The following is a 15,231-nucleotide window of genomic DNA, read 5'->3' as shown; positions in this document are numbered from 1 at the left end:
AATATAAGCAAGCCAAAACCAGTGGGGAAGTGTCAGACTCAAAATAGCAGTAAGTTAGTCTCAGAAAATGGTTTTCCATAAGGCCACCAAATATTTAAGAACCAGTGGGGTAGCCTATAGTAGAACTCTGTAGGGCCTAGGACATATTTTACTATGACCCTCTTTGCTCTTTTGTCTTTTTTAAACTTCTTCAGAAACTTAGGCCATGCTGCAGAGTAGTATGCCTGCAGGTTGAGGAAGCAAAATGATTTTTCTGTTTAAAGTCTAGAAATTCCAGTTTATCCCATCTCTTCCCTTGCAGATCAGGTGACCCCCCTGAACATGGCCCCAGTGGTTCACATGCCAGAACCCTTGTGCCTCATTGAGAACATTAATGGGCGACTGTTGGTTAATCCGAAAGCTCTGAAGATCCTGTCTTCCATTCAGCAGCCCACTGTGGTGGTAGCTATCGTGGGCCTCTACCGCACCGGCAAATCCTACCTGATGAACAAGCTGGCTGGGAAGAACAAGGGTGAGTGGCACCAGCAAAGCCCAGCCTAGTCCCTTCTGTCCACCCACACTCCCAGCATGCAGGAAGGTGATGCGAGGAGAGGAAGTTAGAGATGCGGAGGAATATTGAAAGCTAATGTTTGGGCCACCGATAGTTAATTATCTTCTGGGAGATAAAGAGTTGAGTTCTGTTTCTGACATATCACCTCTTTTTTTCTTAGAAAAATCATACTATTTTCCAATTATAAGGGTAAGACATCATTAAAATACTTCTACATATGTAATTACAAATGATTAAAATTTTAATACCATAATATTCTTGCAAAAAATCCATCAAATTTCCAGCCTACAGTACTTGGTATTCTTATTATCTCATCCCTCTATTGTAGTTCAGATCAATACTGGGTTATACTTTCTGCCATATCTTCATTTGCTTTCCTTAAACGGTAACTCAGTTGTCAAGAAAGTCTCCAATTTCCAGATCCCCTCCTCAATTACACCCTCTCCACTCCCCCTTGCAGGTTTCTCTGTTGGATCCACAGTGCAGTCTCACACCAAGGGCATCTGGATGTGGTGTGTGCCTCACCCTGAGAAGCCAAACCACATCCTGGTTCTTCTTGACACGGAGGGACTTGGAGACGTAGAGAAGGCAAGGAACAAGGATTTTTTTAAAATCAACCTCCTCATTCCTGAACATTCTTTACACAGGGAGATTATTTTTTTGTACTTCTGCTTAACCAGGGTATACCTTTTTTCCCCTTTCTTTCTTTCTTTTTTTTTTTTTTTTTTTTTTTTTTGCGGTACGCAGGCCTCTCACTGCTGTGGCCTCTCCCATTGAGGAGCACAGGCTCTGGATGCACAGGCTCAGTGGCCATGGCTCACGGGCCCAGCCACTCCACGGCATGTGGGATCTTCCCGGACCGGGGCATGAACCCATGTCCCCTGCATCGGCAGGCGTACTCCCAACCACTGCGCCACCAGGGAAGCCCTCCCCTCTCTATTTTTAATAGTCAAAGTTTGGAAACCTGAAGTGAGAAAAATATATGTATAAGCCAGAATCATAATTGGGAAGCTGTGCTAACGCGGAGATAGGCACTTAACCGAACTGCAGAAAGGTGGTACAAACAAAATCACTGTCACGAGTCTGACCCTGTAGAGGATAGAGATATGCAGTAAGCTTCAGGGCAGTGGGACTTGAGTCCAAATCAGGGTCCTGGCACTAGGAGCTCTCGGACTCTGACAAACAAGAATAAGTCTCCTCAAATCTTCTATTTCTCCTTTGGTCTCATCCATTTTATCATTTGCACAGGAGTAACGTGGGATTTTTCCACTTCTACGCTGGTAAGTGTCTAACAACCAGCCCACTGGGGAAAAAAAGCCTTGCTTTGTAGTAGTTGCCAGTTTTCCAAGTACTCCCATAACAGCTCACTCCAAGCTACCAAAGTCAAGTCACTAAACTCAGGGCTCAGGAAAGATGTACACAGCCAGCTCTGGTGAGCTGGCTCGAGCACAAAACTGGATCTTTCCCTTGAGCTCTCATTTTTTATGTCTTCGTTTTGCCTTTAATTTACCACAATTCAAAATAGTTAACTCACTTTTTCTTTAGTTTCCTCACCTGTAACATGGAGACAGTAGTTAAAAACTTATCTCGACAGTACCAGGAATCAAACATGTTTCTGCTCCAGTCCTGCTAACCAGTGAAGAATTATCTCTGATCCATTTTACATTTTAAACATTATCTGAAACCTCAACAAGGGGAAAAATATGACAGTAGTCTGTGGAGAAGAGGCTCTGGGGCTCAGGCTGATAAGGACTTTACCTTTCTCATCCCTACCAGATTAGATAATCACCTGGAGATCTGTAAGAAATGGCCTCCATGTACAGGGACTGTATATCTTTGTATCTTAGCATCTTCTGTGTACAGATCCCAACACGAAGAAGGTGCCTTGGAGCCCAAGGTTGGGGGTATCCAGTTTAGATTACATGTTCTAAAAGAGGAAGAGAACCATTTAGAGGTTTGCATTGAATACTCTGAAGGTTCTCCTTTGCAGGGCTCCTGATCCATTTGTGCAGCAGAGAAATACCAAGTCAATTCAGAGAACTGCCTTATTACCTGTGCAGTTTATTCACATCCTTCACCCCCAGTAGGCTCCTGAATATGTATCCCTAATACACCCCTACTCTTTGAGCAATTCTGGTGCTGAAGCTTAGCTGTATGCTGTCACTTGTCCTATCCCTCTCTCTAAAACAAAAAAAAAAAAAAAAAAAAGGAAAAAGAAAAACGTATCGAACTGTCCTGTGTATAAAAGCTACTCAATAAAATAGATGCATGTATTATGTATACAGACCAACTTTGTTTTACACAATTGAAAATCTTGATTTTAAGCACTCTGGTTACCTTCACGAACTTTGACTATCCATATTTCAAATACCTAACCAGTTATAAGAGGGACTGATAAGTTAACAAAATATGGTTTTGTATAAAATTATCAATGCTAATGACAGAACTATTCAAAGCTCATATGTTTCTCACAACCATTTCTGTTCGTCTTATCTAACATTTGTAAGTCAAGGGTCTATTTTTAATAACTGCTCATATGGGAATGCCATGAGACATGACTGAAATTTGTTCTGATTTCTAGGGTGACAAGAAGAGTGACACCCAGATATCTGTACTGGCACTACTACTGAGTAGTACCTTTGTATATAATACCATGAACACAATTGACCAGAGGGCTATCGACCTCTTGCAGTATCCTTTTGTTGTCCAGGATGGCACCAAAGCCAGAGAGAACTGCTTTATTCACCAGCTATGTTCATGAGTCCTTGTGTATCAAACACAAAAATGAAAACATTGTAAACATTAAAAAGACAAGACAACCCTCAGAATGGGAGAAAATATTTAGAAATGAAGCAACTGACAAAGGATTAATCTCCAAAATTTACAAGCAGCTCATGCAGCTCAATATCAAAAAACAAACAACCCAATCCAAAAATGAGCAGAAGACCTAAATAGACATTTCTACAAAGAAGATATACAGATTGCCAACAAACACATGAAAGGATGCTCAACATCACTAATCATTGAAGAAATGCAAATCAAATCTACAATGAAGTATCACTTCACACCGGTCAGAATGGCCATCATCAAAAAATCTACAAACAATAAATGCTGGAGAGGGTGTGGAGAAAAGGGAACCCTCTTGCACTGCTGGTGGGAATGTAACTTGATACAGCTGCTATGGAGAACAGTATGGAGGTTCCTTAAAAAACTAAAAATAGAACTATCATACAACCCAGCAATCCCACTACTGGGCATATACCCTGAGAAAACCATAATTCAAAGAGTCATGTACCACAGTGTTCATTGCAGCTCTATTTACAATAGCCAGGACATGGAAGCAACCTAAGTGTCCATTGACAGATGAATGGATAAGGAAGCTGTGGCACATATATACAATGGAATATTACTCAGCCATAAAAGGAAATGAAATTGAGTTATTTGTAGTGAGGTGAATGGACCTAGAGTCTGTCATACAGAGTGAAGTAAGTCAGAAAGAGAAAAACAAATACCATATGCTAACACATATATATGGAACCTAAAAAAAAAAAAAAAAAAGGTTGTGAAGAACCTAGGGGCAGGACCAAAATAAAGATGCAGATGTGGAGAGTAGACTTGAGGACATGGGGAGGGGGAAGGGTGGGCTGGGATGAGGTGAGAGGGTGGCATGGACATATATACACTACCAAGTGTAGAATGGATGGCTGGTGGGAAGCAGCTGCATAGCACAGGGAGATCAGCTCGGTGCTTTGTGACCGCCTAGAGTGGTGGGATAGGGAGGGTGGGAGGGAGGTGCAAGAGGGAGGGGATATGGGGATTTATGTATACGTATGGCTGATACACTTTGTTATACAGCAGAAACTAATGCACCATTGTAGAGCAATTATACTCCAATAAAGATGTTGGGGGGAAAAAAAGGGGCAAGAAAAAGAGTCCTTATATTTACTGATGAAATGAGGATTGGTTATAACCCAAAGGGAATATAAAAGTATAGGAGGGCATGGAATTAAATATGGTTTAGACACAGTTCTATTTCCAACAGTTTTCCTTAATTGCATCTCAGCTATGTGACAGAACTGTCAAATCTACTCAGAACAGTTACCTCACCTGATCTTGATGGGGTAGACAATGAAGCTGACTTTATGAGCATCTGTCCAGACTTAGTGTGGACTGTGAGAGATTTCTACCTTGACCTGGAAGCTAATGGGCGACTCATCACAGCAGATGAGTACCTGGAGAATTCACTGAGGCCAAAGCAGGGTAACAGGGACTTCAATTTTGGAAAGAGGGAGAAAAGTAGCACAAGAAATTATCTCTTGTGTATTGCTGGTTAAAGTTATAGTTTCCTATATTTATTCACCTGACTAAATTATCACATAAATAATTAATACTATTGATTTAAAGTGAACTAATACATTCAATATTAAATTGTATTACTCCCCTGTTCTTGGAGCAAATTACTTTTCCATTTTCCTTTCCCTGATTGATCACGTTTTAAGTTTGTGCTTAGGGTTTGTGAAAATGTAGTGAAAGAAATAACAGTAGGTAGAAAGCACATTTATTTGTGGGAAAGAGATTAAAATGAAAGTTAACCCTATACTAAATAATCCTATTTTTCCTTCCTCAGGCACCGATCAACATCTTCAAAATTTTAATTTGCCCCGTCTGTGTATACAGAAATTCTTTCCAATAAAGAAATGCTTTATTTTTGACTTGCCCACTCATCGGAAGAAGCTTGCCCAGCTTGAGACACTGCATAATGATGACCTGGATCCTGAATTTGTACAACAAGTGGAAGATTTCTGTTCCTACATCTTCAGCCATTCCAAGACTAAAACTCTTTCAGGAGGCATCAAGGTCAATAGATCTCGTGAGTACCTCTTCAAGGATTTTCCTTCAATCCAAAATAGAGAATGGGAGCACTGTTGTAATTTTCTCCTTCCACTGTTGAAAATACATAATCAGCTACTACCAAGAAAACCATATGTATCATATTTATTAAATTCAGGTGAGTACCAAAAATATTTCTGGGCTTTTTTTAGCAATGCCTGCAAAGTAAGATAAATTAGGAATATAACCTGATGAAAAGGTCAGGTTACAAAAGTTCTACCTATAAGTGGTCCACTGTTGAACTAGACTAACCCACATGGTTGGCAGCATTTGTTCTACCGATATTATGGATACTTATTATGCCTTTGATAAGCAGAAGATGAGGAAAACACATACATTTTCTGTATAAATAGAATGTTCTTGATACAAACATTAAACAAGCAGATGCCCAAGTTGTTTAGAACCCTTAAAGAAATCTAAGCAGACTTCTTGGTCCAGTTGTTCTTAAATACTCTATGTTTTGGAACTTTGTCAATTATTGCTACGCTCTAAAGGGAAGTTGAGTGCAAACAAAAATAGCTAAGGACAAGGAAGACAAACAGGACTATTCCAACAAAGAGTAAGGTGACCTGGTCTAATTTGCCTACTTTGTGATTTTTCCAGTGAGGGTAACACTCATACCAGCTTTACATGTTGAAGTGGAGGAGGAAATGGAATTCTGAAGGAAATAGAAACCTGAGGAAGAGAGAAAGAATGGGAAGTATAAAGAGGCAAAAGGTCTATAGTATTCTAATCAAATGAATACACACAATTTTATATAACCATTTCCTCATTTCTCAATGAGAAAATGATGAAATGTGGATCATCACATAGATCTTGAACTTTCCTCTTTGAACACTTTCTTTTCTCAAAGAATTAAAGATCTGTCTTTTTGGTCACATAATTTCCCAAAGGAACTTATTTGGGCCACTTGAACACTGTGCAGGAGGCTGAATACGCTAAATTAACATTCTCAGAATTACTCAGTTCAGAGCATGTCCTTTTTCTCTGCAAATAATTCAAGCATCTCTTCCTCCTGTGAAGATCTAGAGAGGCTGGTACTGACTTATGTCAATGCCATCAACAGTGGGGATCTGCCCTGCTTGGAGAACGAAGTCCTGGCCTTGGCCCAGATTAAGAACTTGGCCGCAGTGCAAAAGGCCATTGCCCACTATGACCAGCAGATGGGCCAGAAAGTGCAGCTGCCCACGGAAACCCTCCAGGAGCTACTGGACCTGCACAGGGCCAGTGAGAAAGGGGCTATGGAAGTCTTCATGAAGCACTCTTTCGAGGATATAGACCAAGGATTCCAGGAAAAATTAGAGGTAATTAAGTTTTATTGCTGTAGTTCATGGGGCTTAGGGGCAATATAGGCAAGGTATTGCTATGAGGCAAAATGAGGACTTAAGAGAAACAATTCTTACTAGACTGAGAGACAATGACTATCACTTATGTGACCAAGATATCACTATTATTCTGAAAACAAACAAACAAAAAACCAAACAAATAAACATGCAACTACTCTGGACCCTATAGATTCTGAAACTTTCACAGGCAGACAACTCAACTTACTATGTTACACCCATGGACTAATTTTTTTTTAAGTAATCTTATCCCTTAAAAAATGTATTCATAAAGTACTAATTAACTTTCCTTTTTTATTAATCAAGCATACAGAATTGCCAAATGGATCTACTAAAATATTATATCCCTAGGTTTAATAGCACACACTCATCCATTCTACATAATTGGGAATCCCAGCCCAGTATAATACTGGGATGGTTGTAAAACAGTAGGTTGCATTTAAAATTAGGGCATGAGGTAGTCTGAAGATCTTATCTAAAGCAGAAAAAGCAAAAGAATGGGGTTCCAGGAGATTTCAAAAACAAAAGTAAAGTCATTTTTCTACAGTGTATCATCCTTGGAACTTTTCTAGGTTTGGTAGGGAGGATATAGCATTGCTTGTAGGCCTTGAATTTACAGAAAAAATCCAGAAATTCTTTTTGTAAACCATTTCTAAAAGTGCTGTAGTGTTGCTAACACCTCTTCCATGGGCCTTTTTCCCTTTGAAGACCCTGCTAGAAGCCAAACAGAATGATTTTTGTAAACGGAATTTGGAGGCATCACTGAATCGCTGTTCAGCTTTACTTCAGGATATTTTTTGTCCTCTAGAAGAAGATGTGAAGCAAGGGATTTATTCAAAACCTGGGGGGCATCGTCTTTTCCTTCAGAAGAGAGAAGAGCTGAAGGCAAAGTACTATCAGGAACCCAGGAAAGGAATACAGGTATCCCTAGTTTTATGTATTAATTATGGGGAATTGCTAGGGGTCTTCATTTTTTGGACAGGAAGAATGAGAGCTGTGGTATTAAACTGACCTATCACCATAGTCACCAGACTTTTATCACAACCTTCAACACTCATTGCAACAAAGGGACTTTTTTGGTTACACAGTACAGAATCCCAATAATTGAACTAACTTAAGAAAATAATTCACTGGCTCACATAAACTAAAGGCAAAATGTTTAAATTTAGTTGTAAGTGTAGATATGTTCAAGAGTTTAACATAATCAGTTGAGTACATGTAACAATGTAATCAATTTTCCCCTTTCCTTTTTCTTTCCAATCTCACCTCCAGCTTTCTGTTCTGTTTTCCTCACCATTGGTGTCATTCTCAGGCAGGCTCACCCCACACAGCAGCAAAGATGACACCAACAGCTCGCAGCTTAACTAGTCCTTTGTGCCCTCAGTGTCATGGGAGAGAAAGCATCTTTCCCACCATCCATGTCAGTCTTTAAAACATCCAAGCTGCAGTATTTTCCCGCCTGTACTCAAATATTTTGCATCAAGTGGCCTTGGGTACTCTGATAGGCCAGCCTGGAGCTTGTGCCCACCCCTTGACAGAAAAGCCTTGACTGATAGTTTCACCAAGTACAGACTGAGCACTTCCAGGGAGGAAAAGATGCTGGGAAGAAAAGGAAATAAAGAGGTTTATAACATTTCTAATCATTTCCTAGCTCTAACTGCATTTTTTGGGGTTCCTAGGCTGAGGAAGCTCTGCAGAAATATTTACAGTCCAAGGAGTCTGTAAGAGTTACCATTTGGCAGACAGATCTGGTTCTCACAGCAAAGGAAAAGGAGATGGAAGGTGAGAAGAAAACGGGGGGAAAAATGCAAGACAGAAATTCTATACATTTTAAATTAACTTGGCCTGGTTCACCTGGGATCATTAAACAAGAGCAAGAATGGCAAAGATGTGCCATTCTTAGCTCCCCAGTCTATATCTGAATAGGGCGTATACTGTCAGCTACAATATAATTACCTGGAGGGGAAATATGACCCCAGGGAATTTTCTCTATGAAGTAACAGCAATAACAAATGAGTGGGGGGCAGAAGGAAGGGTACTTTAATCCTAGAGAAGTTTGCCATTTTCTTCCTTTTCAGAGGCACGTGTGAAAGCAGAGTTTATGAAGGCTGAAGAACAAAGGTTGTGGGCAATTCTAATGCATCACCAGCAAATGATGGAGCAGAGGGAGAGACTCCATCGGGAACAAATGAGACAAATGGAGATAAACAGAGTATACCAGCAGGCCCTGCAACAGAGGGCCCAAGAACGTCAGCTCAAGGTACTCATCAATTATTTCATTTCTGGATTTTAATCATATTCCCCTCCCTGTATTGATGAGAACATGAAGCAGTGACAATGTGGGAGAGGCAGCATAATATTGTAGCTCAGTGCAAGGACTCTGGAATCAGACAGCCTGGGTAAAAAAGCCAGCTCTGGGCTTCCCTGGTGGCACAGTGGTTGAGAGTCTGCCTGCCGATGCAGGGGACACGGGTTCGTGCCCCGGTCCGGGAAGATCCCACATGCCGCAGAGTGGCTGGGCCCGTGAGCCATGGCCACTGAGCCTGCGCGTCTGGAGCCTGTGGTCCGCAACGGGAGAGACCACGACGGTGAGAGGCCTGCGTACTGCAAAAACAAAAAAAAGCCAGCTCCACTTCTTATATTATAAATATATAAATATATATATTGTTCAGAGATGGTTATAATACCTATTTTATAGGGCTATTTTTTTTTTTTTTTTTTTTTTTTGCGGTATGCGGGCCTCTCACTGTTGTGGCCTCCCCCGTTGCGGAGCACAGGCTCCGGACGTGCAGGCTCCGGACGCGCAGGCTCAGCGGCCATGGCCCACGGGCCCAGCCGCTCCGCGGCATATGGGATCCTCCCAGACCGGGGCACGAACCCGTATCCCCTGCATCGGCAGGCGGACTCTCAACCACTTGCGCCACCAGGGAGGCCCTATAGGGCTATTTTGATACTTAAATGAGTCAATATTTGTGTTTAGAATGACGCTTGGCACAGCATAAGCACTATTTAATTTGTTAAGCAAAATCCAAGGATATTTCTAACCCACGGTAATTAGTCTTTTTTGTTATCTTGTTAATTGCTCTAGCTAGTCTTTTCCACTTGTCATAGATTACCTTGCTAAATTAATTTCATATTACTGTGTTTATGCTCCTTTCCTTTCCTTAATTGTCACTGGTTCTGAAAGTCTTTAACTTGTTTCATCCAGTCCTCTACTATTATTATCGCTCAATTAACAGTAGTTCTTATTTACCAAGCACTGTACAAAGCACTTTACACACATTCTCTAATCTAATCTATTCACTGTGAATCAGAACCATTATGTCCTTATTTTTCTGATTAGAAAAATTAGGTTCCAAAGAGATAACTAAATGCCAATATCATACATCCTAGCAAGTTATCAAAACCGCCTTCCCAGTGAGTGAGATCTACAATGCTTTCGTTTCTACAAACCTAGTCTGAAATTCTTATGTGAGCACCCTTATGAGACAAAGGACACCCTTCTCCTCCTCCAGGGTGGCTGATCTACCTGTAGGTCCTCGTTTTCCAGACACTGCTCCAAGACAATTTTGAAATTACAGACCTGCACTGAAGGACAGTATTTTCAACCTGGTGTTTCTGATCTCCCCACACGGTCCTTCTACTTTTACCCCATAACTGTGGAGACATGAAACAAATTCCCTTATTGAAGGCTCAGACTCCTCACCTGATTGTGGATATCACCTAGACACCTAGTTGTTGTATCAATCTCTCCTTGTAATACTAGATCTGACATTCCTCTGTGTATACATGAGAATTGACGTCAAGATGTGACTCAGATTCCCTAAGGACAAAGGGGGAAGGGGACTTAGGGTATAATTCTTGGAACACCAACAGTTCAGGGATTGAGAGATGATGATGCTTCTGTAGCTAGATAAAGAGACATGGGAGAAGAATTACACAAGTAGGAAACCAAGAGTGAGACGTAAAATGGACATGAACAGAAAGGAGGAATCAGGGTCTGTCTTTTGTTACTGATTGATTAAAATAACTAAGGGAAAGTCAATGATTTGGGCTCCTCACCTCCCCCCTCCCCCTGCAGTGATCTGGACACTACTTTTTGCTAAGCTCTTTGGTTTTATGTATCACTCTTTAGGAGGAGGCTGAAAAGCTCAAGGAGAGATTACAAGCTGAGAGCAGAAAACTTCAGGATGAGATCCAGCATCTCCAGAGGAATGACCCACCAGATGATACCTGTATCTTACTCTAAAGAACTAAACACTAGAACTTCATTTTCTTGTTCACTTTCACTGAAGACACAAAAGGAACAAGAAACTATAGAACTTGAGACAATCACCATTTAAATAAACTTCATAATAATTATATTGAGCTTTTGTATTGAGTTATAAAGTTATGATGGTCATAATTGGTAAAATGTGCATTTCACTAATTTCAATAGTTTAAATGTTGTTTGCTTCCTTGAAGAGATTATGACTTGTATTATAAGGGACATATTATCATTGCCACTATTGGCAGTGACATTGGGCAGGACCTATCAAGGGAAACTTTCTCTTGTACACCAGTACCACCCCTCGAATTTTCCATATTTGTCTCAGTGGGGATTGGAAGAGACCTGGGAGGGTGTTTCTACAGTAAACTAAGTCACATGGAATTTGCCCAGTGACTTGGACTCAGGTGGGCATCACTCCTGCCAAGTGGTTTTGTGCTGGATGCCATCAGGGAGAGGCACTGATGATAAAACACACACAAAAAAACTAACCTAGCTTCTTAGTGGAGACGTGTATGGTTCCCAGCTGGGTGGAGGCTCCTCAGTCTATGGGCAATTATATGACTCCTGGTCATGGTCAGTAGACAGTCTGCTTAGACTATTCTAAGCTGTAAGCAAATAACATCATAATGAAATAGAGGTGTTCTTGAAGATGGAAGGAACTACCAGCATGGAAATTGTGTCATAGGCTGAAGAGCTAAAGAAGCCTAACCTTCCTGTTATCCTCACCAAGGGCATAACTTAAATAGGACATTATACATTATGAAGCAATTTATATTGGACTTGATAATTGTGTATCACATCTTTATAATCCTTTAAGTCTATAAATAAATGGTATAAGGCAGGGGTTTCCAGTGCCTGGGCCATGGACAAGTACCAGTCTGTGGCCTGTTAGGAACGAGGTCGCATAGCAGGAGGTGAGCAGCCGGCAAGCGAGTGAAGCTTCATCTGTATTTACAGCCACTCCCCATCGCTTGTATTACCACCTGAGTTCCGCCTCCTGTCAGATCAGCGGCGGCATTAAATTCTCATAGGAGCGCGAACCCTCCTGTGAACTGTGCATGTGAGGGATCTAGTTTGCACGCTCCTTATGAGAATCTAACGCCTGATGATCTGAGGGAGAGCTGAGGTAGTGATGCTAGTGTTGGGGAGCAGCTGCAAGTACAGATTATCATTAGCAGAGAGGTTTGACTGCACAGAGACCATAATAAATCAATTGCTTGCAGACATATCAAAACCCTATCAGTGGGCCTCCCTGGTGGCGCAAGTGGTTGAGAGTCCGCCTGCCGATGCAGGGGATACGGGTTCGTGCCCCGGTCTGGGAGGATCCCATATGCCGCGGAGCGGCTGGGCCCGTGAGCCATGGCCGCTGAGCCTGCGCGTCCGGAGCCTGTGCTCCGCAGCGGGGGAGGCCGCAACAGTGAGAGGCCCGTATACCGCAAAAAAAAAAAAAAAAAAACCCTATCAGTGAGTGGCAAGAGAAAACAAGCTCAGGGCTCCCACTGATTCTGCTTTATGGTGAGTTATATAATTATTTAACTATATATTACAATGTAATAATAATAGAAATAAAGTGCACAATAAATGTAATGCATTTGAATCATCCCGAAACCATCCCCCCTCCCCCAGTCCATGGAAAAATTGTCTTCCATGAAACCTGTCCCTGATGCCAAAAAGGTTGGGGACTGCTGGTATAAGATATGCAAGATAATGTTCCAAAAGATCTCATAGGACTTATTTAATTTTATGCTTGCTTATAGTACTAAAATTAAATTATTTTAATTCTTTGAAATCATATATGGAAGCCTACTGATTTTTATTAAAAACTATGGATTCTATAAATATATCTGTGTATATATATTTTTAACTGTAAATAACCATACAATTTTTAAAAATAACTATACTACTTTGTGTTTTTTTCCTCCCAATAGCTAAAAGTCTATAGGGACTTCTGAATTTCCCTAAAAATATTGAGAACTTTTTTTCTGAGAATTATTTTAATATTGGAAATAAAACACATTTTCTTATACCTTTCTATTTGCTTTTTGTTTCTTTGTTTTATAAACCTCTAGTGAAATAGGTTTTAAAAATTATAGAAACATTATACAAAACTCTATTTTGTTTTCCTTAAATTGCTTACTTATTTATACAAGGCATTTCCCAATTGGATTACATTATAGGAGCTTGAAATTTTTTAGTTGCTCAAAATATGATTTACTGTTTAAAGAAGAAAAGCATATATATATATATTTCTTTTTTTTTTTCTTTGCGGTACGCGGGCCTCTCACCGCTGTGGCCCCTCCCGCTGTGAAGCACAGGCTCCGGACGCGCAGGCTCAGCGGCCAGCCATGGCTCACGGGCCCAGCCGCTCCGTGGCATGTGGGATCCTCCCAGACAGGGGCACGAACCCGTGTCCCCTGCATCGGCAGGCGGACTCTCAACCACTGCGTCACCAGGGAAGCCCGAAAAGCACATATTTTAACATCTTTTTTCCTGTTCTTTGCAGAGTTTTATTATGCTGAATTTCCCATAATCAGATAGGGCCTTGTGCTGTTCAGCTGTATTTCTGGACTTGAACTGAACATCCGAAGGTACCAAAGACCATAACATATTTGGCTGAGCATTTACCTAATAATACTTTATAACTGCCTTTGCAAGCTGTACAATTAATAAAGGAAAAAAATACATCTTAATACCCAAGGAATTGTCATGGTTGAAAAGAACAATATCTTCAAAATAAATATTGATTTCATTACTACCTCTCTTAGAGAGATTTTTAATAATTGCAGCTAAGCAAAATTAAGTCACTTATCTAAGATTCCAAGCTTGGTACTGGTAGCTTAGACTATATTACAAAGTGTCTGATTTCTAGTATAATACTTTTTTATTATATTTTCAGGGAAAAAAAAGGCTTCCTCCTTTCTCTTAGAACTTACAGAGGCACATGTTGCTTTCATCAGTCATCCACAAATATTCTTACCTACCACCTTTCGTTGGATGCATAATTAGGAGTGAAATGCTCAAGCTATTGGCTACTTATGTTCAACTTTAGTAGTTGATTCCAAATACTTTTCCAAAATACTGAAAATCATCCTTAAAATTATAATGGTTTCTAAAAGCTTTCCAGGAGTAGTATTTTTAGGCCCAAACAATGTATATGTGTTTAATGATTGATAATTCATAGTAAATATTTATATCTATTTAGAAATGATATACTCATGCAAACTAGTAAAATAATGCGTAGAATGCACTTGGCTATAAATATATTTTTCTGATTCAACAGACTCTAGATAACACCTCCAAAAGAGGAGGAGCATGATGGAGGAGAGTGGAGGAGAAAAAGAAGAGAACGAGGCAGGAGAAGGAAAAGTGAGGTAAAAGGAGCAAAGGATGCTGATTCTGCCAAACTTGTCTGAAATATGCTGGGCATGTAATCTCAGCAAAAAGTGGGTACCAGTGTAAAAATAACAGCTCTCCTGTTACAAGGAGTTGATGTTCTCCTTCAGGCTGCATCATTCCTCCCACAGTTTTGGGAAGGATTTTTCCTGAGTAGTGGTCCAATCAGTGACCTAACTGATGTTGAGGTTGGGGATGGAACAGCTCAAGTAATATGAGGGAAGTCCATCTAACAACTAGAATCCAGGATGTCCTGGGACATTGAATCCTTCAGAGGGCACTTGTGGGAACCCTAGATCAGGCAATTCAGAGGAACTTACTGGTCTTAGACTATGCTGTGTCTATTAATTCTGTTTTATCAACACAAATGCTGGTTTTGAAGGCATTGGAGCTATAATAATGACAAATAGGCAAAATGCAAATCAATTGCTTTTGATAGCAGAGTTTGATTGACCGGATGCCAAAGTCACAAATTTGAAAATTTCTTAACCTAAAATGAACTAGCCATGAAAAGTTTTGGAAATGTATAATGGACACTTTCAAGTTTATGATAATCTACTCACATGCATATTCAACATTTGGAAATAGATGTCACAGGTAACAGAGGACGCCAAATTATCTAACTATTGTTTTAATTTCACAGATTGGATCTTAGGACAAAGGGTGAAGATGCTCTTTCCAATTGGCCTCACTTGAGAGGCACCAAATCTGTTTCTATGGAATGAGTTAGGGCAAAATGAGAAACAATCAAGACTCCAGGGCTGTATCTGCAGTAGTGCTTATGA

At 40.4% G+C, this 15,231-nt stretch overlaps 1 protein-coding gene across 2 annotated transcripts; it reads left to right on the top strand.

Moving 5' to 3' along the window:
- The first annotated feature begins 269 nt into the window (after nucleotides 1-269).
- On the top strand, nucleotides 270-11,032 carry GBP5 (guanylate binding protein 5). Of its 2 annotated transcripts, XM_060085181.1 has the most exons (10): nucleotides 270-511; nucleotides 1,011-1,138; nucleotides 3,132-3,241; nucleotides 4,614-4,810; nucleotides 5,178-5,420; nucleotides 6,464-6,744; nucleotides 7,492-7,704; nucleotides 8,463-8,565; nucleotides 8,862-9,043; nucleotides 10,919-11,032. In XM_060085181.1, exons 1-10 carry the CDS (start codon nucleotides 322-324, stop codon nucleotides 11,030-11,032), a joined length of 1,761 nt encoding a protein of 586 aa, XP_059941164.1. In that variant the 5' UTR covers nucleotides 270-321. The 2 variants fall into 2 exon arrangements, with proteins under 2 accessions (XP_059941164.1, XP_059941155.1); XM_060085172.1 differs by lacking the exons at nucleotides 8,463-8,565; nucleotides 8,862-9,043 and having other exon boundaries at nucleotides 322-511.
- The last annotated feature ends 4,199 nt before the right edge of the window (nucleotides 11,033-15,231 follow it).

Source organism: Mesoplodon densirostris, chromosome 2 (genome assembly GCF_025265405.1).
Source record: "Mesoplodon densirostris isolate mMesDen1 chromosome 2, mMesDen1 primary haplotype, whole genome shotgun sequence".
NCBI classification, from domain to species: domain Eukaryota; kingdom Metazoa; phylum Chordata; class Mammalia; order Artiodactyla; family Ziphiidae; genus Mesoplodon; species Mesoplodon densirostris.
Note: the sequence above shows the minus strand (reverse complement) of the source record. Positions and strands in the feature narration are given on the sequence as shown.